This window comes from Pseudopodoces humilis, chromosome 1 (genome assembly GCF_049639895.1).
Source record: "Pseudopodoces humilis isolate 2021_Gansu_Grassland_sample_001 chromosome 1, ASM4963989v1, whole genome shotgun sequence".
Taxonomy (NCBI): domain Eukaryota; kingdom Metazoa; phylum Chordata; class Aves; order Passeriformes; family Paridae; genus Pseudopodoces; species Pseudopodoces humilis.
Window position 1 is genome coordinate 137,497,515 of NC_142200.1, and position 22,616 is coordinate 137,520,130.

Below are 22,616 nucleotides of genomic sequence, written 5' to 3' on the forward strand. Positions count from 1 at the left end.
TTAATTATCCCTGAAAAATTGCTCTCTTCTCTTTATTTTTTACGGCACAGAATTTTATACCTCTCCTCCTCTTCGTAAAACCGGGAAGTATGACTAAGGAAAGCCCGAATGCGGCAGTTTTCACGTACGGTGGGAACGGCGTCACTGTACTCCAGCTGTTTGCTTCTCGCTCAACCCTCTAAGAGCAGACGCCGGTCCCGGTGAGCCCCGGGTGCGGCCCGCCAGGTGCGAGCCCCGCGGGCCGGGAGCGCGGCCCCGAGCGAGCCGGGACAGCCCCGCGGGGCAGGGGAGCCGGGCCGGGCCGCCTCAGCCCCGCCGTACCGGGGGCGGCTGCCGGGGGCCGCACCTGGCAACGGGGCGGGCACCGGGCCTGCCCTCAGCGCGGCGCCGCGGGACTGCCCCGCGGGGATCCTCCTGCGCCGCCCGGGGACCGGCGACCACCGACACCCCCACCCCGGCCCCGCCCCGCAGGGGTCCCCCCGCGCTGCCGCCGGCGCGGGGGTCGGGAGATCCGAGCCCACCCGGGCGGCGCCGCCGCCGCTCCCGGTACCTGCGGCCGCAACTTTTCCCCCGCCGCCGTTCAAATGCGCTGCCGTAAAGCACCCGTCTCCCGTGGCAACAAGGTTCCGGGCGAGCACTAGGTGTAGGAAGGTGATGTAAAAGTAAAACCACCCAGTGTCGTAAACCAGGTCCGGGGGGGAGGGGAGGGAGTGAGGGGGGCGGGCGGGGGAGGAGGTGACTGGAGCATTTAGACACCAGCGAGCGGATCATGGCGGATGGCCCCAGGTGTAAGCGCAGGAAGCAGCCGAACCCGCGCCGCAACAACGGTCAGTCACCCGCGGGGCAGCGCCGCGGCCGCGCTGGGGCGGCAGCGGGGCCGGGGCAGGGGCCGGGCACAGCCGTCCCGAGCGCGCAGGGGGGAGGTCGGGCGGGCGCCAAAGTAATTCCCCCGCCGCGGCTCGCCGGGAGCGCGGCTCCCTCCGCACCGTTATATCCGCTACCTGGAGCCTCCCTCGCCGCTGCCTCCCTCCTCCGCCTAGCGGTGCCTCCGCACTTCGCCGCTGTCCGGGACCGTTACACGCTGCTTCCCCCTCACGCCCCGCGACCGCCCCGCCGCCCGCAGCGGGCTGGGGGGCCCCCCGGCGCGCCGCCCCCCCCCCCCGCCCGGGGGGGGCACGCCGAGCCCTGCGGGGAGCGGCGGGGGAGCAGCCGCCGCCCGGCCGGCCGCGACAGCCCCAACTCCGAAACTTGTTACCTGCGCGCTACCCCGGGTGGAGCGGGGCCTCCCTTCAATCGCGCGGGCGGGATCGCCCCGCCGCCCGCCCAGGAGCGCCTTTGCCACCCGCCGGAGTTTCCCCCCTGTTTGCCCGGCAGCGGGCCGGCTCCTCGCCCCCGGCCGGCGCTCGCCTTTCGTGGGGCGGCGGTGGGGAACGCCGGCCGTCCCCGAGCGGGCACACCCGGGAGCACACGCGGGGGAGGCACTGCCGCCGCAGCGGGCAGCGATTCGCGCGGGGGCAGCACAGCCGCCCCGGGCCGGCGCCCCCGCTCCGCGCCCGCCCGCCCGCTCCGCGCCTCCCCGCCCCGCCGAGAGTTGGTGCCCGGCGGCGCCCCGCGGCCCCGCTGCCGCCCCGCCGGGCCGGTGGGGAAGGGAGGGCTGCGCCCGGGTGGCGGGGGCGGGCGGCGAAGTTTCTTCCCTTCCCTCTGGCTTCGGAGGTACCTGTTTGTATAATAATGGGTGGTAACGGTTTGGCCGGGGGCCCCCGCTCCACTCTCCGTGCGTGTGTAACCAGCTGCTGCAGTCTATATAAGGAATTACATTTACATTTCAGACTTAGGGGCTGCTGTGGGGTGGTTTTTTCCCCTTTGATACGTGTGTTACTTTAAGATGCAATGGGAATGTACACAGCGGGGGGAATAAAGACTCGTAACACCCACTCTCTACTTATTTTCTGGAAAATGGAGAAGTAGTTCGGTCCTCGTAGCACGACTCTTCGGAATAGGATGTAGACTAGGCGATTTTGTAACCCTCCTTGGCAATTTTGGGTTTTATGTGGCATTTCCTGTGCAGGGTCACAGATAGGAAGGCTTTGCCTGCCATCTGAGATGTTTTCATATGAAGTGAACAGTCTCAGAAATAGATCAGAGTCACGATCGGTGCTTCACCTCTCTAATCCTGACTGTTCAGGGCGTAAGGTGGTGATAAATGACGGCCTTTCCAGGGGCTAACGGGTTGGTTTGATTGTGTTGAACTTAAAAGGGTTTTCTTATTTTTGCTGTGTGTGTTTTCTGGCAAGTGTTCTTATTTGCACGCTCGTATTATTAATTCCTTGTCCTAATGTAAATATTTATATTTAGCTCATGATTTGGCTGTGCTAAAGGTAAGTTTGGAAAGTGCTTTTCTCTTTACCTTATTAAAAATGTGGATGATTAGAGAAAGGGGCTTTTCTTGTTGCTGACGACAACATGTGTGACATGTGAGTCTGAAACCACCCAGCGTCTGTGCAGGAGCTGTAAACATGTTTACCTGAACAGGAAAGAAAATGGATTTTTCTCTTAAAGATCCAGTGATGTGAATACTGTACTCTTAAAGCATATCAACAGATGCCTTGAGAGAGAAATTTTCTGAAAACCTGGCTTTTGAAATCGACGGGAAAAAAAGATCCTCGATTGCTGCAGCAAATGGCAACTTGTGCAGGTAGAAAAAAAAGATGGTGTTTAGTTTTCTCCTGCATGCATGTCAGCCCCCTCCTGTCTGCTGCTTTCATTCTCAAGGGAGGGATTTATTTACCACGCTTGCTGTCAGTGTTTTTCCTTTGTGCTTAATATTAGAAAACCAGATTTAAGGCTGTTTAGCACAAACCGTTTTGTCTGCAGTGTGTATCACTTGCAGAAAACAAAAGGTGTATAAGATGTGGTATCATTCCAGGTATCTTTCATCTTCATCACTTTTGGACCTCATTGCTGCACCCACTTTATTATAAAAAGCCTCTGATTTTTTATCAACTAGTTCTGCAATGTAAAATGTAGTGTGTCTTGGTTTAGGCTGGTTTTGGCTCCTTTTATTGAGGAATTAAAACCAACTTAAGTCATTGTGCATTGGAGCATCGGGACTGGTTAGATAATAGAATCTGGATAATAGAGATTTCTCAGCAGTGGGTTTATGTTTGACTTGCAAATATTTACTGAAGAAAATGCATAGAAAAAATGTTAACCCTTTAACCTTTAAAATAAATAAGTATGAGGCTTTTTTTTTTTCTCAAAGTCTTTAAATGCACTTGGTTCTTAGAGGTATCTTCTGTTAATGAGGAATGGGCATAGGGGAGATGCATAAACAACTGGCTTGTTTGTAGTATAAGAACCAAAAGCATTTTTATGCTGTTTCCTCTCTAGTTTCCCACAGAACAGGAGATTATTACAGAGAGATTGCACTAAACATCCAGTGTACCAGTTAATAATACTGGACTATGGTATTGAGTTATTATACTGTAAACTTTTCTTCTTTTTACCTCTTGTAAAAAACTTAATATAGCTATTCTTACACTCTGAACTTTTGTTTTGTTTTTTTCTTTATTTCCCCTGCTTTCTCTCTGTGTTTGGGAGCCATCCTGGTTCATTAACTCTATCTGGAAAGACAGTCTTACCTTCTTAACTCTAGAGCTGGTTCCTTTTCTACCTTGTTTATTGCTCCCTATGGGAGATCAGCAAAGAGCCGATTGGTGCTGCCATTAAAGCCTCCACTTACAAGGAAATCTGGCACTTCCTACCTGAAGAAAACTACCCTGTGTCATTGTCCTTAGTTCTGGCCAATACACAAAAACATCTGCTACAGCAGAACAGTTAACAAAGTGTTGAGATAATGTGATACAGCAGAAACACAGCATTGGTAGGAAGTCTCTCATCCTATCTACTTCTTCCCCTTCTCCCCCTCTTTTGATAGAAAAATGAAGAGGAAGAAAGAGACACGGTTTGGGTATTTTATGCCGGTCATCTGCATAGCCACACACTTGTGAGACTCCTGTGTAGACTTCAAATAGATTCAGTATCAGCAAAGATTTTCTTATTCTGAGTTGGTTTGCAGTCCAGATTAATTGCTTTCTTAGCTTCTCTTGTGTATGTTATGGGATTCTCAGTTCTTGCTAAACATCAAAACTAAAAGTGACACATCTTGTTCTTCAGTGGTGCTGTGAGATAAGTAAAACAAACAAAATATTTAAAACTTACCTTCCAAGAGTGTAAAAAGATATCAACCTTAAGTATAGATGTTCTGAAAATAATGCAAATATGCCTTCATGTTTTCACATGCATATTTAATGGTAAAAAGAAGAATGTTTGAATCTGAGTAAATTCTGCACGCTGTCAGGTACATGTGAGGAGAAGGTATAAATAAGCCAGCCTTGGTCACAGTGAGTTCATTACCAAAAGGTTATGTAAATTGACTCATTAGAGTGCTATTTCAGTTGCTTTACAGTTGATGCTCCTCTCTTTTTATTTCTATTAGATAACAATTTCATATAAAATTTTGCTACTAAGCTAAGAACTGTAAGAAGACTGTAAGCCCCTTTGAATATGGCAAAAGCATATTTCTTTTAGCTCCAAGGTGTTAACTACTGGAAGGGTGTCAGGTGTTAGTGACACTTGGGATACAGCATTCCTGGTTGTGCCAGTCTTCTCTTGCCCCTTGCCTTTCTTTTTTGCTAGGTATCATGTTTTCACTCTAGTGTTAATTTAAATTTGCAATTTGGGATTTGTGGAATGTAGCCTGAGTTAAAATTCCAGGCACAGTGAACAGGTCTACACAGACAACTGAATTAACTGTTTGAGACCAAGGAAACCTTCTCTCTTAAAAACAAGTAGTACTTCTGTTTTAATGTTAGCTATTGAAATATAATGTAGTTCTCTTAAAAAGGTCACTATCTCTTAATTTCTCTGTCAGTTGTGAAGCAGGGTGTCTTAAGGTAATTAACTACCTGAAGCAGTTGGTTTTTTTTTTTAAGGTAATTTGTTTCCTGAAACAGTTTGCCTTGCTTGTAGGGCTCTGTATACCTGCTGCTGAAAGGGTTAATGAAAAGTAGTGATAAGATGAAACTTTTCTTCTGACATGGCCTTCTCACTCATAGAAATCACTGTTTCTTTAGTTAGAAGTCTGAGAATTTGACTTCTTTGAATTCAGTCCAAATTTTCTGTTGAATATTTTTAGTTACATCAGATAGTCTCAGTGGGCAGGGGTTTCTGTGGACTTCGGGCTTTATGACAGGTCCTGTTAATTGGTGTTACTGACTTTGGTTGGGCCCTTGCTGTCTGTAAGCAGCTTCTCTGTGGACGGAGCAGGAAGAAGGGGTTCTACAACTGCTCCCTGCTTCCTTCCCCACTGAGACTCCAGTTGTGATATTAACCTGTAATTTCTTCTTGTAGAAGTTTTCCAGTGCTGGGGGGAGAAGCTGAAGCACTCTGAAGTCAAAATATCACTATAATACCTTTACTCATGTGGAAACATCAGTTTTAATAGAGTTTAAAATGCCATTGAGGAATGGTAGACATTTTTAACGTGTGTAAGACTCTATATTACTATGGTGAAGAAATAAAATTAACTTCTGTGAAACTTGGGTTGTAGGTTTTTTGCTTGTTGAGGTTTTTTAACTGATTTTTGATCATCTTCTCTCTATTGCAGAGAAACTGCTGGAACTGCCTTATCTGGCCAAATGCCTCTTAAGCATCCCTGCTTCTAAATTCAGTCGTTATTATTTACTAAAAATATAAACTTACTGCTCTCAAGTCATTAGCTGTTTGTAGTCACTTCACAAACATTTAACTAATTGATGTTGGAAGCTGAATGGAGTAAGTGTGCTTTGTCAACTGTAAACCCATAGTAGTACATACTGCATCTCTGGAAATCATAAGGATTCTATGCATAATAGGTTTCAAATACCAACAAGTAGGGTTTGAAAACCAAAAATTAGTCTGTTTTATGTAGGCTTTCATACCATATTGCAAAGTACAGTTCCAGGTTAACTTTCAGCTGATTAACATCAATATTTCTGAATTTTTGGTGGTTGTTACCTACATTTTTCAAGAAGACTCACACATAGGATCTTTTCTGTTTTGGATAAGTAAGCAGAACCCTGTCTTTCATTTGTGGTCTCAGAAACATTGGTGCTTCATTCTGGAAGCTATAATAGGCCTGTTATTTGTGAGAACTAAATTCTCAAGTGACTTACCCAAGGTCACACAGGAAGTCCATAGCAAGATTCAGTCTCAATCCATTTTTAATCCTCAGGACTACCCTTGCTTTTGGCTTGCTCTAGAGCCTTAAAGGGAAAGAATAGTTTTGTCATTTGGTAGTTACTATTCCTTTCAGCTTAATTGTTTAAGTTCTTTCATATTTATTGGAATATTTTTGCTTTCAGCAAACAAGTGGCAAGAAGCAAAACTCAATTTTGTCTTTAGCTATTTTCGGATGGTATTAAGATAGCATTTTTACTGGTGATGTTTTCTGTCTTCATAGTCTATGAAATGATGTACCAGAGAAGTAGAATGTTGTCTTCTGGTGTGTTTTGTATTCCCAAATCTTAAGTTCAGTGATGCAAGGGTAGACAAAAATAAATCACATCAGGAGCGAATTAGTTAAAGACTGCATTGACATCAACACCCCTGCTGGGATGTGGAGAGTTTTAAAGGGGGCTGTTTTCTTGGAGTTTAACATCTGGGCAGAAATTATTTCATCAGATGTTGCTTTTGTTGTGACAGTAATGACTAAAGCATAGTCTCAGTGTATTACTGGTATTTCTAATATTTGAAAATGGTAAGTTGGTAAAAAAGCATAAGTCCTCCTCAAAACAAAAATTTCCCAGAAACATGTGTCAGGCCTGGGTAAGTCAAACACATGCAGGTCTGGGTTTTACCACCACAGCTGTTTGTCACAGGTGGAGCTGTGTGGGAAGTGGCTGTGGGTGCAGGTGGGTGCTGCTCCTGCCTGGGCAGTGTGAGGCAAAGGTGGGTGTGAAGAGTGTTCTCATATCTTCATTTGTGAAGATGTGTGGTTAGCTCCAGTCATGAGATGCTGCAATACATCAGTTTGGGTAGGGATTCTTTCCTGCTGAGGGAAATGCTATTTGAAGTCTTCCGTTGTTAAAAAAAAAAATAAAAAATGGACAAACCCCTAAGCAAAGGTTGGAGAGCAGAGGGTTGTATGCATGAATGCTGGATGGGTGAGGCAAAGCCTCAAGTGTATGGGGAAGGAGGGAGAGTGGAATAGGTAGGGGAGTAGTCTGTTTCTCACTGAAGGTCTGATACCTGATTTGTGATGCACCTTGCTGGCCTTCCAGGGAGGAATGTATTTGTCTGCTGCATGGGAAGAACACAGTAAATAGCTTTGACCTCAGTTGACTGGGTGATGCCTTGAAATACTGGAATTGTTGTTGAGTTCTGTAGGGGGCTTCATGAATGTATTGTTTTGTAATGCTTTCTACTTCCATTTTATGTTGGCAAGTTTTTTAAACCTTTTATAAGACATCGCCTCTAACACTCTCTGTTGTTTTTTTTTTAGCTAAATATTATGGGCTCATTTATGTCTAAGTCATGCTTGCTTTTCTGGTTGTCCAGTTCCTTGCATCTTATTTTATTGTTGTTGGCAAAAGTAACAAAAACTTGATATTTTAAAAAACTGTTCACAGTTGCAACTTTCTAACCTTTGTGACCATTTCTTTTAAGGAAAGACTGGAGTTGCTTTTATTTTTCCTATTGTTAATTTAATATATTTATTTTAAATATGTTTATTTAATAATCTATTTATCTCTTTCTTGCATAGATAAATAATATTCCTGAGTGACAGCTAAGGAGAATGGGAAGCCCAGTCAAGAGCAGTGAGACTTGATGGATAAAATACTAACTCCAGTTAAATGCAGCATAGCTTTATAAATTTATTTCAGTACTCCTGAGAAAAATACTACTTCCATCACACAGCATGTAAGCACCTTTCAGGCAGTAAAAATGTATGTACTGAGTCTTCCTGTATCTTGGCCTGTACATCCAATTCCTTATGTAAGTACCTGGCAGCTTACATTCCTATGTTAAGAGGATAGGTGATGGTATAGTAGAAAGAAGAAACTTCTTAAATTTTTATCTGTGTGTGGAGCAGCAGAATTCAGATGTTTCAGTTGGGTAGTGCTGAACATATTAACTGGGTTTCTTTAGACTTGTACATTTGTCCCCAGAAGGGACAGTAGAGAAGAAAGGAGCCTTTTCTACTTTGCCTCACTCTTATTGTCTCAGAAACCATTACTGTAATGTAACTATATCTTTTATTTTAACATGCTTTTTCAGAGCAACAGAAGTTAACTAAAAATATGCTTTCTCATTTTTGAGAAGTCAGTACTATTTGAAAGCAGCCTGTTTCAGTTCTCTCCTTTTCAGCTGTCATTCCCAGCTGTCACAATCTCCTTGATGTGAGGACTTTACCCCCGTTGTTTCAAAGAAGTTTGGTTAACAGCTGCTGTCACCCAAAGGTTAAAACCTGAAAATGGGCATCCTTTATTGACTTCCTTACAAATATTTGGTTTCTGTTTGGTAGCATCTTTCTTGTTGCTCTCTGTTCAATGTGTTCCATTGATCCTATTTTTGGAGAACTGTGTAAAGCAAATGAACATGTCTAACGATGAATGTATTCTTTGGGATGTGGTAAGGTGCTTAATTATAACTTAAAAAGAGAGCAAAAAAAATTTCTTTGCTGTGCTGAGATGACATTGCATCCTGTTCACTTAGTATCTGTGAATATGAGTAGCAGCTCTTCAGTGAAAGGACATGTAAAATTAGTTCTTTAAACACCAAGAACCCTCTATGATATTGGAGTGTATCAGAAAGAAAAGAAACAACTGTTCCTTAACTAACTGCATGGTATACCGTACTTCTTTTGATGCAGATATCCTCTCTTTCTGCAACTCCTCAGTTCTTTAGCTTCTCACAGGTCAAGTGATAGATCAGGAACACTGGAGGAGCTGGCAAGATCATTGGAGATAAGTGACTTACAAACCTTGCCATTCACCATGATCCTGACAGTGACTTTCATGGACAATACTTGAAGTAAAGGGGTTAAGAGTCTGATGTGGTAGAGAGTATTTTTACCTATGAGCTAGTGTGCCTGTCCTTGTTAGGATCAAATGCTAGTTGGGCCAGTGATGCTAGAGAACACCTTCAGTTATTGTGCTATAAAATGTTTTCATCATTTCAGCAAATATCCCTTTCCCAAATCTCTTTGATACGCAGCTGACAGACAGTGAGGGCAATTTTCTGTTCTGTTTTGTAGGCATCCATCCACAGATGTGTATATGGAAGAAAGCAAAATGATATTACAAAACATCACAAATGCAGCACAATTTGAAAAAAAGCCCTGGGGAAATCTACTCCATCTGAAAAAAGGGCAAAATAAAGAACAGAAAAATCATGCCTTAACTACAAGACTTAAGTTGATTTTTGTTGAACTGGTAGATCCCTAAAGAAGCAGGTTGGGCTTTTTATTTGTCTGTTTTCCTAACACCTTCCTCCTCACCTGAGCTAACATAATTTTTATTAATGCCCAGAAGCATCAGGGAGATGATTTGTCCCTTTTTCTAAGATGCACTTGTCTTCAAACAGTTTTTCTTAATGCCTTGAGGTATTTTTGCCTTGTGTGCTTCCAGCTATGTATCAGATTTTCCTTCTTCACACCTTCTAGTCCATTTTATAATTGCTCTTAAGTTCCTGTAAACTATTTACTGCAAGTCATGTTAAGTCTTAGACTGGAAAAGGAGATACTGTTCAGAATCTGTAACCTGGTTAATCTTCCATCTTGTTTTATGTCTTTCCATAGCCTTTCCTTTTCTTTGCAGTATTTCTGGCACAGCTATTTGGTTAAGTCAAGCAAAATAGAACCAGTCTCACATTACTGGATTCATTCTTATGCTGTTATTCACAGGAAGGACCTAGGTACAGTTTGCCTGGTAAAGAGCATGAGGTGGTGAATAAGGACTTTGAAGCAGATTTGGAGCTGTAATGACTGGCTTCCTTCCCTGCTGCTGTCCCTTCCCCTTCCTTGCTAAGCATTTTCATTTGAAATACTAAGGTGTGGTCATCGGGCATAGCTGTTCTCAACTTCCAGTAATTTTTTGCTCACTACTGAGCTGCACCATAATTACATATGCAAATGTAGTAATTTTTTTTCCCTTCTTACCTTGTACATGTGGAAAAGGAAGATAAGGTTGCAGAGTTCTGTCGGGGAGGTGCTGCTATTGAGGAGGTACTGCAGATGGATGCAGGAGACAAGTACTGGACCTGCAGGACAAGGCTCAGCAGGGGATTTCAGAACTTCCAGTATCTGAAAGGCAACAAGAAAACAGTGTTCTTGCCAGCTTTAGATAGGATCAGATTGTAGGATGGTTTGTTGTAACCACCTATTTTGATACATTCTAGCTACTGAGTGCTGAAAGTAAATTTGCATTTCCAGTATGGATTTGTTTTGTAGACATATGTGAATCTATATCTATCTATGTATGTATATCTGTAGTTAAATCAAATAATTTAATCTTTTAGACTGGCTTGGATGCTCCCAGTAGTAACACAAGGTAGACTTCTGTTCATAAGTGTTGTAATGATAGTAAAACCACAGAGACGAATTCTGTAGAACGGACTATTCTGACAATTTCTGCCCTTCATGGTAAGGCTTACCTTGTACATTTTCCAGATTTGGAAGTGACGTACTGTATTCCTGGAACACTGAATGTGATTTTGAGCAAATATTGGAAGATGGAATTGGTTCTATAGTGCAATCAAAATGCTGTGAGGCTTTCTGCACAAAAGTGAAATAATACCTTAGAAATGAGAAGCAGAATTTAATTGGTAGTTGTGGCACAGGAAAGGGGAAATAGTTCCAGTGACACATCACGCAGGATAACGTGCCATAGTTCTCGGTTTCACCACATGATTAATCTCGCCTGCATAGTTCATGTAGTAGTTATGTGATGGAGACCGACACCTTAAAAAGATGAGCCTGGCTTTTTCCTCAGCATGTGAGTGAATAAAACTAGTGGCAGATTTTCCATTTCTGTGAAGTAAGCCAGTTCACAAAAAGAGAATTTTAACTTTCCAACTGTAAAGGATACAAATAAACCTAGTCGAATAAAAATCATCAGACACAGCAGGGGTTTATGATCCTGACAGAAAATTCTTACGAGATGTCTGATGCAAACTGCTGTCTGTGGATCTGATGCTTCAAAAATATTTTTGGCGGTAGTGCTTGTGACAGTGCTAAGATGCTTTCCTTCAGAAGTGAAATAAAGTAGGGTGGTTAAGAACTCCAGTAAATATGGGCATTTTCTTTTCTTTAGAAGTTGCAAGCCTTCACCATGTATTTATGTCACATGCCTAGAAAAAAGTAATTTAAAAACTCCTTGTTCTGCACCACTGTATGTAAATCATTTCATTGCATTTGTTTTTTTCATGTGTATGGTGTCACAATACTTTGGCATATAGAAAATATATACAGCTTTTTAGAAAAGAGTGAGTTGTTTTTTGAGTTGGTAAAAAAACAGAAGAACTGAAATTGGAAGGTCGTAAAATGTCTTGTTCTAATAGTTTACAGTTTCCTGTATTTAGCTCTTTTTTCATCTTTCTGACTTTTGATAATATTTCAAGCATTTTGAAGGTCTCATATTCCAAATTCTCAGAACAAAAATGTTTGTGACTTTTCAAGTTCCAAGGTGTTCTCTTACTGTGTAAAGTCTCCCAGGTTTGTGCCTTAATGTATCTTAATAGGCATCCTAATGAAGCTTTTTATCCCTTAAATGTTTCCCCAACCTGTCTACCTTTAAAGAATTCATGTGTCTTCCTTCAACCACAGTTTTAAGTAGGACTGTCAATCCAATGTGTGTCTTGTTCATTTTTGGGTCTACTGTCGGAACACTTTGTAGCTGAAGTGTGTGTGCGCATGTGCAGCTGCATGTGCTGTTTTCCTGTCTTTTCCTTTTGTCTGTCAAGCTTCTGGCTGATAGCAGATTAGCCATCTGAATGTGGGCAGCAAAGAGTAATGGGCTGTACAGAATGCCTGGGGCTTCTTGCATACAATAAAATGACTCCATTATAAAGCAAAAAATGACAAGCTTGCCATGGAAGATGTCTGTACTGGGGAGATGGAGAGTAGCCTTTGGTTTATGATCATGTTAATGGGTGTAAAATAAACTTAATTTTTTTTTTAACCATCAAAAGTATTCCTAGGTGCTTTACAGAGCATTGCTGATGGTTCTAGCAGGAAAATACTTATGAGCTAAATCGCTGATGTACTACTTGCTATTCCTGATTGCTGTATATATGTGGGGGAAGGAAGGGAGTAACAGCATGATGGCTCAGTTTCATTTTCATCATGCAGGTGTGTGTGTTTTTTTCCTTTCTTTTCAATTTTTTTATCTCTAATGTTTTGCTTAGTTACAGGATTACATAATCTGCCCTGCAGAACTGTGTTAGGTTTATGAAGTTTTGGAAGATGTGCTAATACAGATTTGAAGGAAATTGGGCCAGGAACGTGGCTGAGATGCAGGGAATCCAGATGCTGGAGAAGGACATGAAATATAAAGCTGTAGAGAGTTGGATCATTGTCAGTAGAAAAATGAAGCTGTGTGCAGAGGCATAGTAGCAGGAAAACTAGCAGGGAATCTTATCAAGTTTTTTTTTGACAGCTCTGCTTATCTGTTTTAAGAATTTGGTGTTTAAAAAGCCCTCTTGATTGTCTACAGTTTACCGTGTCTGTAAGCAGTAGTGGCTGCTTGTGCACTTCTAAATTCCAGTTACAGCTCTCAAGAAGATTTTTTGTTTGTTTTTATGGCATTCAAGCTCTAAAAGGTGCTTTCCCCTGTATAAAAAAAAACCAAAACAAAACAGGTGCAGTATGTTAATTTATGCTAAATGGAAGATCTTCCTGGTTTGCATCTGCTCAGGAAATTAAGACAGCTGATATATATGAGCTTCCAAGCTAACTGGCAAGTCAGGATAAAACAATTTAGTATATAGAATATGGATGTATTGTTAAAAAATGGAAAACTTGTCTTAAAATGCTGATTAAACATACCTCTTAACTGACATTTGGTGTGGTTTGTCTTGCTTGTTGTAGTCTGTTCAATATGTCATGATTACTGCTGAAGTGGACTCTGGAAATCTATGCTTTAGCAGCAAAATGTATGAATAGTGACATTTAGTAAATAAAATGGGAATACTGTTTGAACAAGCATTATTTTTCTCATTCTGTTAGCTCCTGCCAGGTCTCCTTGTGACTGGTCTGGATGAGGATGCTGTTTGTTGTAAGGATCATGTCCTTCGACAATCTCCTTTTAGCTACATATTGCACACCAACTTTCCCCAGTTTCTTGGATTGATTTGCCTGAAGCAAAAACCCTTCCCAAAAATTTCTGCTCCCTTCCTGTCCTCCAATAAAATCTGCTGCCCATTGCTTCCTCCCCCTCTCCCAAGAAAAAGGAAACAACCAAAACTGATTATACCATAGAGTTCCACAAATGCTGCTCCCTTGACAGCAGTATTAATTCTCTTTACATACATTTTTATTTTGCATTCAGAATTGTTTCTATAATCATATAACCTTTTTATGGTGCTGAAGACTGTAGCTACTTAGCAAGGAAGCTGGTGATAAAACTAAAGCTCAGTTAACTATCTCTAACAGTGGGTAGTATGTAACTGGTGACAAATAAAATACATTCCAGACTAGTTTAAGAGAGATCTGTGGCGTTTTTGTTGTCTCCTCTTTCCTTGTCCCATGTGATTGCTGTGGTTTACAGTAGGAAGCCACTAGTTTCTGCAGTCACAGATGGAAAGGGCGGTGTATTCATAGGTAAATGATGTAAAGACATCTGAGTAAGAATAAGAAAGTGAACTCTCTTAGGGGGGAAGGAGTTAGCTACGTATTTTACAAATCTTTCAACATCTCTGACTTAATTGACACTCCTGAAAGCAGTGTGTTGCACATTAATGCAGCTTAGGAGAGCTGCATTTATAAATATGAATAAAAAGATCTAGACCTGTTCTTGTCTTTTATAGGATTTTCATAGTTGTACAGCAGACTGAGAAGGGTATTGCCTTCGACTGACCTGGCTGGCAAGACTACAGTATCGTGCCAAGGCTTGTTTTCAGGACAGATATGGAAAATTGCAGAAGAGCAGAGTGGCAGAACAGTTGAAAGATGATCTTCACTTAACCAGAAGAGAATGTGGAAAATGGGGGTTTTATTATCTTAAAAGTATTTAGGTACAGAAAATTATTTTGGTGGACAGTTTTACCTGTGGTTTTCTGTGTTGTTTAAGGTGAGATGGTGGTATAGCTGACTCAAACAGCATATTATGAGGAAAGTTTGCAGATATGAAAGGATCTGTGCTAATATATTCCAAACATCCATAGAAAAAGCCTTATGATGGGATATATACCATTGAGGGGTGGAGTGGCGTGTGTGGAATCCAGTGTCCTTGCTTCCTAGAGTTGAATGCTTGCTCTTCATTAACAGGAAGTGATATGGTATGTCAGTCTGCCTGACCAAACGCTACAGTTTCTAAATGTCCCTTTCAGACAAATTCACTAAAATGAGGAATTTTTGGGAACTTTCTGGGTCCTGCTAGTACCTGTTAGTTTGGAAGTAAACATTTGGTTAATGAGTATGGTTGAAGTTTTCTATTTAAAAATACACTAGTAAAATATAATCCTAGTACTAATAAACAAGATGAGCCCTCAGTTATAATAGCCTTTGGGTTGATGCTTAAGATTTCTTTGTAATTTTTTTGTTGTCAAATACTAGTACAGCAGGTTTGAAATCCTGAGTTTAGGACTTGTTAATTTAGAGTACCAACTGCAGAGCTATGAAGTGTCTGAATTTGCATGGGGCAGAAACTTGTAAATCTGTATTTTTTAGGTTTCAAAGGTAACCAGTTCAGAATATTCATTGCTAGATTTAATTCAAACTACAGCATATTTTAAAACTATTCAACGAGACTGTCTTTTGCTGATTGGAGTGAGGAGGATGCGGACGGAACTTAGCGTCTCCTCTGTAAAGTATCTAGTGTACAAACTATGAATTTACAGAAGGCGTTGTGCAAACAGAAGTGCAATGCTTGTCACAAAATGAGATGCTTAGAAAATGCAGGCCTGGAAGGTGCTGTCCTGTATCCTTCACCTTTTGTCCCCCCACCTCAGTTTTCCTGTTGTGAACCATAGTGGCCAGCCCTTGCCTTAATCTTTGACCAGCACAATACTATTAGATGTGGAAGCTCACAGGTTTACGGTGATTTGCTCTTGCTCCCTACTTCAGCCCAGAACCACACACTTTACCTGTCTTTTAATTGCTGTTTTTCTTAGCTAGAACAGATTTGTTTCTGCAGTAGACAAGTTAGGGTATGTGAAATATTGTTTGTTGCCATCTTTTCTATGTGTTGTAGGCCATGTGTGAATCCTGGTGACTCCAGCAAATACGAAGAAGAGTCTTTAAGATGTGCTGTATAGACAGATGTTATAGAACCTCATGGCTTTTTCCTTATTCTGGAATGGAATAGTTATTAAAAGAAGTTAAATGAGTCAGTGCAATATTCTCACTCCTGGATGAAGTAGTGAATCCTGTCATGCTTATCTAGCTGTCCAAGAACGTCAAGATTTTAAGATATGCAGAGCTACAGTGTTTATTTTCCTCCATTCTTCCCCTTCTTCCAAGCAAGACTGTTTTAGAGATGGGAAAATATGCTACCAAAAAAAGCCAAATTTATGTTTTTCAGCTTAAATAAAGCATATGATTATCTCTGCTGTAGTAATAGGTGGTTTAGGTTTCTTGGAGTAAATCATGCAGTTCTGGAAAACCTATGTGACTATTACAGGGTACTTCAGTGGACAGTCTCTGATACAGTTGGGAACTCTTTAATTTGGGTAACTTGCAGAGACTGAAATGTAATCCTCAGCTGATCAGCCTGCAGCGTATGAGAAGGAGTGTCAAGTTCTGTTTTGGAGGAAGCATGTATTCAAAATCATGCAGGTTCATTCACTTGTGCTTGCCCTTAGATTTCCTTTTGAGTTGACTTGTAATGGTGTTCTGCAAAACTATAAAGCCAAAAGCATGTTGATATTGCTGCCTTGGGTGTTATTGATGAGACTAATCTATACCTCTGATTCTATTTTTTGTTTTTTAAGGTTTTATTTACTGAGTCTTATTTCTCTGTATGTCACAGATTCCCAAATGAACTGGTAGCCATCACAGCCATCTACAAAACTCAGAATATTGTAAAACTAGTAAGCAACTGGACCAACATGACAAATCTGTTTGCTTACACAGCATGATAGAAAAGGAGGGATTTCTGTACCATCTTAAACACAACCTGCCAGGCATTAGGAAAGCGATGTGCTTTGTTCACAGTGGGGGACAGAAGGGATTTGGAGAGAAGTGAGGCCTGCATTGCCTTGTGATGCTTGTGTTGTCATCCTCACGTGAGAAAGAATAAGTGTTTTTTAGTCATCTCTCCTCTAGAAAACCCTCTAGAAGTGTTATTTTTGCTGTTTTTCTCTATTTCTGCAAGTGGGACACTCATGGAAAGCCTACATGTAGTTTTCCATTTAGGCTTGGGGGCTCTGGAACAAAATATTCAGTCTTTGAGGTTATGTCAATCTTCTACTTTTAATGGAATCTTAGTTATTCATGTGGGAAAGGTGCAGATGAAGAAGTCATACTGAGCATCTGCAGGATTCAGGGGGGCTATTTCTTTAGCCAAAAAAGAACAAGCATATTTTGTGCTTCTTTGAGAAGTGTTTTTTTTCCCCATTTGTCAAAATAATAAAGACTGTCTCCTGCCCAAGGGTTATTTAAATTGATGCCCTAGTGTTTGAGATGAGAGCATGTAATGTAACTAATTCCTGTCAGTTAATGGCGTGTGTCCCACTAAACACAGCCCTCTTGCTGCTGCCTTGAGAAGCAGTTAGTTGGGCAGTCCCATGTCTGCTGATAACCAAATTGTATGCCTTTGGTGGAAACCGTGAGGAATAGAGGCTGTGTTTTAGCAGATGCACTCACAATGCTTTGGCACAGGAGCTAGAGGTGGTAGTAGTAGGAGATGTTGGTGCCTTACTCTTCAGCTTGGGGGAGACTGGGTTGCTGACAAAGTGACAGAAGCATGTCTGATTGCCAGCTTTGGTAAGCCAGCATCCTTATGTGAAACCATCTCCTGTAATAAAGTGAGGTTTGTAGTTCTCTCAAGTTAAGACATCTGCTGATGTCTACTGGTGGGAAAATGCTATATTATTTGTAAGACGTAAAGAAATAGAGTTGTTCCTAGGAAAACAGTGCCTCAGGAATACCGCAGTTTAGGGTGTAGACCTCTTTGTTGGCAATAAAAACAAATAACAACTTGCTTGCTGAACTGTGACCTGTTTTGGAGTGACAGTCTTGCAGCTTGCTGAATCGACAGCTGGGCTTGCCACTGTGCTGCCCCGAGCTGAGAGCGAGCTTCACAAAGGCTTTGGAAGAATACATTTGTTTTCCTTCACTGTTGTTATTTCTCAGCAGGTTTTCAGTTGCTGCTCCCCCACTTTTAGTAGCCCTGCTACAGCCTGCTACTGTTTCAAGTTGGTTTCTTGTGTGCCTTCTTTAAATATCCTTAATGGCAGCTGGAAGACTCAAATATTTGAGGAACTAAGAAAATCAATGATAAGTTATTTGATAAAGCTTTTTGAGCTCTCTGGTTTAGCTAAGTGATTTAAATGTGACTTTTTTTCCGGTTTGAATCAACTAATTAACCTCTAGTTAGGTAAAAAAAACCCTGTGGGTTTGGTTTTTTATGTAAAGAGGGAAGGATATAAATGGTTTGGTTAGACCTTCTTTCTAATAATAATTCAATATTCTGCAGATGAGTTATATGAGTTGACATGAATCTGGCTAAAAAGGAAAATGATCCATCTTTTCCAGATGAGGTAGTGCCAACTGTGAGGATTAAATGTTCATGCAAAAATTTTATTATCTCTGAGCTAAATTTTGCTAAACTTGCATGACATATTTTGCTGGCATAAACTGTATATCAGTGTTTGTGGCAATGGGGGTTTAAACTAGTTCATTTCAAATCCTAGCAAGCAGCTGAAACACTGCTGAATGACCTTTGACATAGGGACCCATGAATGCCCCAAGTATGATTTCACTTTCAGCATGTTCTTTGTGAATCTGAATGCTTGTCAAATCAGATGTGTGTTTAGACCTTTTCACTGAATATGCTTGGAGGGAAAGAACAAAGCCTGGGGTCAACTTGGCATAATCCCTGCGTTTATCTTTATTCTATTATAGCGGCTTGAGGGGGATGGAGTTACTATTCTCTGTGAGGTGAAAGTGCAAGTTGAGTGTAGGTAGGCTATCCATCTTTTCTTCCAGACTTTCCCAGCAGCCTAACCGGTCTCCCATGATTTACTTGTGTTAATGAATGGCTGGCTAGGCAGATTGCTGGCTGATCCATGTGCTTTGCTAGTTTTTCTACCTATCACTATTCTGTAGCTGCTGCTCCTACCGACTGTTGTAAACAAGCACCTATAGCTTGTCCTGGGTAGCACATGCAGGAATGTCTCTGTGCTGCAAAGTGCTTTGTTCTCCCCAGAGGACACGGGAGAGGAAATAACATGGGTTTTCACATTACGACTACTTTTGCTTCAGTACAAATAATTTTAGTTTATTTTATTTTAAGAGATAAGCAGCTTCATTTGGTACATATGTATTTTTTGCTTTTGCAGGCTATTAGTCACACTCAAGAAAGGAGTGACTAAGTCTGTTATTACCCATTCAAATTGGGAAAGCCTTTGTCTCTTAAGGGAAGAACCGTAGAGTTCTACGAAATGATTGTTATAGACTTTCCGCAGTATTTTTAGATTTTACTCCTCTGGTAGATTCACTTCACAATACAGGATTGTTTCTGTGTGGAGCTGGAGTGGTCTGAATCTGTAAACGAGCTATTGTGCAGTGAAGTACAAGTGGGTGGAGGAGCTATATGACAAAAGGCCTAGTTACCTTTACAGTTTGTTCGCTGTACCTCATACACTTTGTTTCAGAAGAAAAGCACTATTCAGCGACTGGAGGATAAGGAGGCAGCCTTTCACACGAGGCTTATGGGAAATTTCTCTCTGACTTGGGGGTTTTCAGCTTATGTACCTTCTGAGGCTTTCCCTGAAACAACTTAATGTGTCTCTGAACCCTATGTACTTCTTGGGGTGAGCACTTCCAAGTCTGATGCTTTGGCCAGTGTTTTCCACCCTAACACAAGCACTTGTTTGGGTTTTTCCTGTTGGATTTTTAATTAAATTTGGAAAAAATTATTTTTTAAGGAAAGAGTGTGTTCCTTTGCTTTTTAAAGGCTTCCAAACTAGGAAACAACACACCCTCATTAACTTCAGATATTTAAAGCACATTACACATCGAGGAGATCTGTCTTCTTTTATATACGTAACTAAACCTGTTAAGAGTAATTGTGAAATCATGAGTGTACTTCTCTCATTTTTAAACTAAACTTTGAAGCTCCATGTCCTCAGCAGTTCCCTTCAACTTCTTCCATGTTTTTTCATTGTTTAGTTTCTCTTTTCATAGTTTAGAGGATAAGTACTTAGAAAACTTAATTCTGCTTGAAAACAAATATGCTTTGCGCAGCACCCAATTCTCAGATTTAAAACACTTCTGCACAAAGAATTGCTCTGAAGCTGGATGTTTTGGGGCTTTGGATTTATTTTTATTTTTTTTGGGGCAGGAGAATTGTGTTATGTCAGTCCATCTTGGCAAGGAGAATGAGTGCTCTGGGAGGACTCTGCTTCTCTTGCGTGACCTAGCCAAGCAGGGGATGGCTGAAGACAAGAAGCAGCCACATACTCTGTCTGGACATTAATACCTGTAGCTGGCTTCTGCTTTCCTCCCAGAAGCACTGGAAGGTGTACTCAGCTCACAGCCCTGCACATGGGTTGGAACTAAAAGACTTCAGCCCAGCAGAGTAATTTTGAAAAAGTAGTGGAGGCCTGGACCTATACCTGTGTTAACTGTCTGGGTTATGGAGGCAGTAGCCATGAGAATGAGGGCAGAAGAGGTATTTCATAATCTCGTGCTGCTGTAAGAAATATGTTTAGTGCCTTTGTTTGACACTACCAACATAATTTTGCTCAGAATCTCAGGCTGGGCAGCATGGTGTGTTTTTTTTGCTTGGTTCCTGCCCTGTGTACCCTCTCCCTATCACAACCTGCCTTAGTTTGAATGTTGCACTTACATACCTGCGTGTCACTAGCTTGCATTTAGGACAAATCTGCCTGTTGTGTTCTTTGTGGCATGCTTAGTTCAATTGTATAATAATAATGACAGCAAGAACTTGCATCTTAAACCCCTTACTGTTGCAGGCTGTAAACTAGTAAGTTACAAAATATGCCACAATGCTTACTGTTTCTCAGTATAACAAAACTCTGAACAGTTCCACCATAGGTGAATGAAACTGATGCGTTTTCCAGAGCTGTTTATGAGCTCTTATCTACTAATCTTGGGTACTTGTAATTAATACGAGAAAATCCTTTGCTTGTATTAATCAGAATGAAAAGGCAAGAGTGAAATGTTCACTTTTGCAGTTTCATGGTTTTTAATTGGTAAATCAAATCTTCTGTTCTTAAAATGCTACTTATATGTTATGTAATAACAGCTTTTCTTTTATTTCTGCCTTCCTCCTCTTCTGTCAGGCTATGAAACTACATGCTGTGTAAGAGTTTCTATTTTCTTTGTTCTCTGTTTCCAGACTGTTTCAAACTTGAAATGTTAAGGGAGATTTTCCAGTAACTAATGCTCCCACAGCTTCTCCATTGGTTTCCAAGCCTGGTATGTTCTCTTGGGGTTCTTTTGGGTCTGGTGGTGTGAGGGTGGGATTTGGAGAAGCATCTCAACTAGCTGTGAAGTGAAAAGGCTGAACTGAAGAAGCAGTGCTGGAGGAAACAAGCCTGCTGTTTTGTACCTAGTTGCAAAGCTGATCTGATTTCACAGTTGATCTCAAATGCAGTCTAGTTGGAGACAGCTATATACTCCAGTAATACCAAGAGCTGACAATTCAAGGAATGTAAACTCGTTGGATTTTACATTTCTCTTACTGTCCCAAGCGCAAGCACCTGGGGGAATAAATGGTGTGCCTTAAAGACTAATTTGAATAGTTGAGACCATAAAAGCATGGAGAGAAGCGCATTCAAAGCCACAGTTCCTGGCAGAATAGCTGACCAGAAGTCTGCCACGTGGGGGTTCTTCAGCTCATCTGCCCCTGCAACTTGCCATGCGGCTGCAGAGTCTTCTTGCTAATTTGGGAGGTTTTCCTTCTGAGGCCTGGAGCCCATTGACATAAAGCATTCCTTCCAACTGGACTGAAATCTATGTACTGTCTTCCTGCTGTAGTTTTGAGCTCTTAACAATGTAATTTGTTGAACATGTGAATGGCCTTATCTCAAAATGGAAACTGGTGGGGTTGTCTCCAGGTTTCTCTCTGTCTGGGAACAGTTGAGTTGGGCCCTCTTGAAGAGACACTGGCTGCTGACAGCCCCGAGGCTTTTGTTTTTGCTTTGAGCTTTAGCTAACTACTGTCATTTGGTTATGTTTTAGAATGCTTTGTTCCAAAACAAAAATTAAAAGTTACCTCATGCGTTCATTTAAAAATGGCCTCTGATCCTATTTAGGTACCAACTACTAAAGACTGAAACAAGGCAACAGCCTCAGATTGCTAGTACTGTGGAGCTGTTTTCCAGGATTTTTTGTTGTTTGGTGTGATTAATTTCTCGAAGCCAATCCTGTCCTAGTAACTGAGAGAGGATGCAGGACAATCAAAATAATAACTAATTTAAGTCCTCAGGCAAAATAACAGAGAGGCTGCTACTTGGGATTACTTGACAAAGTATGAGATGAAGGAAATATCCTGTCAAGTAAAGGTTTAGGAAAAGTATTAGGTCTGGTGGTCACGTTGAGAAAGTAAAGGTAGGGAAAGAACAGCTTTTGTCAGACTTCAAGACGGCAGAATAATGCAGAATCACTTTCATGTTATTTACCGCAATATTTTGCTCAAGTCTTCCTGTAATTGCTGCTTTAATATCTTTATTTCTTGACTGAAAATCATTCCTGGTCAAGGAGGCAGGCAAACCCAAAGGAGAATAAGAATTACTGAATTGTAGATAGAGGTTTCACTCACACTCTCCCCTGGAGAATCCTGTTTACCAAGAAAGCCGGGTGTAGATGGGCACCCCAGTAAGCCAACTGTTGGCATCTCAAGGGTTAAGAATGTAGCCTGTGCTTTAGCTGCTTTCACTCTTGTGTCCTTTCCTCTGACCGTGATACTGAGGGACTGAGAGAAAGAGGGATGTTAGCCTGCATAATTGTCAAACAAGTGGTCCCAGTGTTATTCTATGGGCAACCAATTGATGCAATCTGTGGCTCTGTCAACAAGTGGATCTGTTATCTCACAATTGGGAGAGATTAAGAACAAGTGGTCAATTTACGCCAATTCAGGGAAGTGGTGCTTTGTTGTCTTATTGCAGTGTCTGAGCATGCCCTAACTCAAATTCTAGCTTCTGTGTTGTAGGAGTTTTCTAGTGTG

General features: G+C 41.6%; 1 protein-coding gene across 3 annotated transcripts in view; it reads left to right on the forward strand.

The window, feature by feature from the left end:
• Positions 1-740: 740 nt before the first annotated feature.
• The window catches only part of ZEB1 (zinc finger E-box binding homeobox 1), a 124,292-nt gene continuing 102,416 nt past the window's right edge, over positions 741-22,616 (forward strand). Inside the window, exon 1 of one of the 3 annotated variants that reach the window (XM_005518699.3) lies at positions 741-827. In XM_005518699.3, coding sequence (XP_005518756.2) covers positions 770-827 — 58 coding nt within the window. In that variant the 5' untranslated portion in view covers positions 741-769. Of the gene's footprint in view, positions 828-1,595; positions 1,714-2,649; positions 2,696-22,616 lie in introns of those variants that run through there. The other 2 variants (XM_088051303.1, XM_014248679.2) reach the window with 2 other exon arrangements.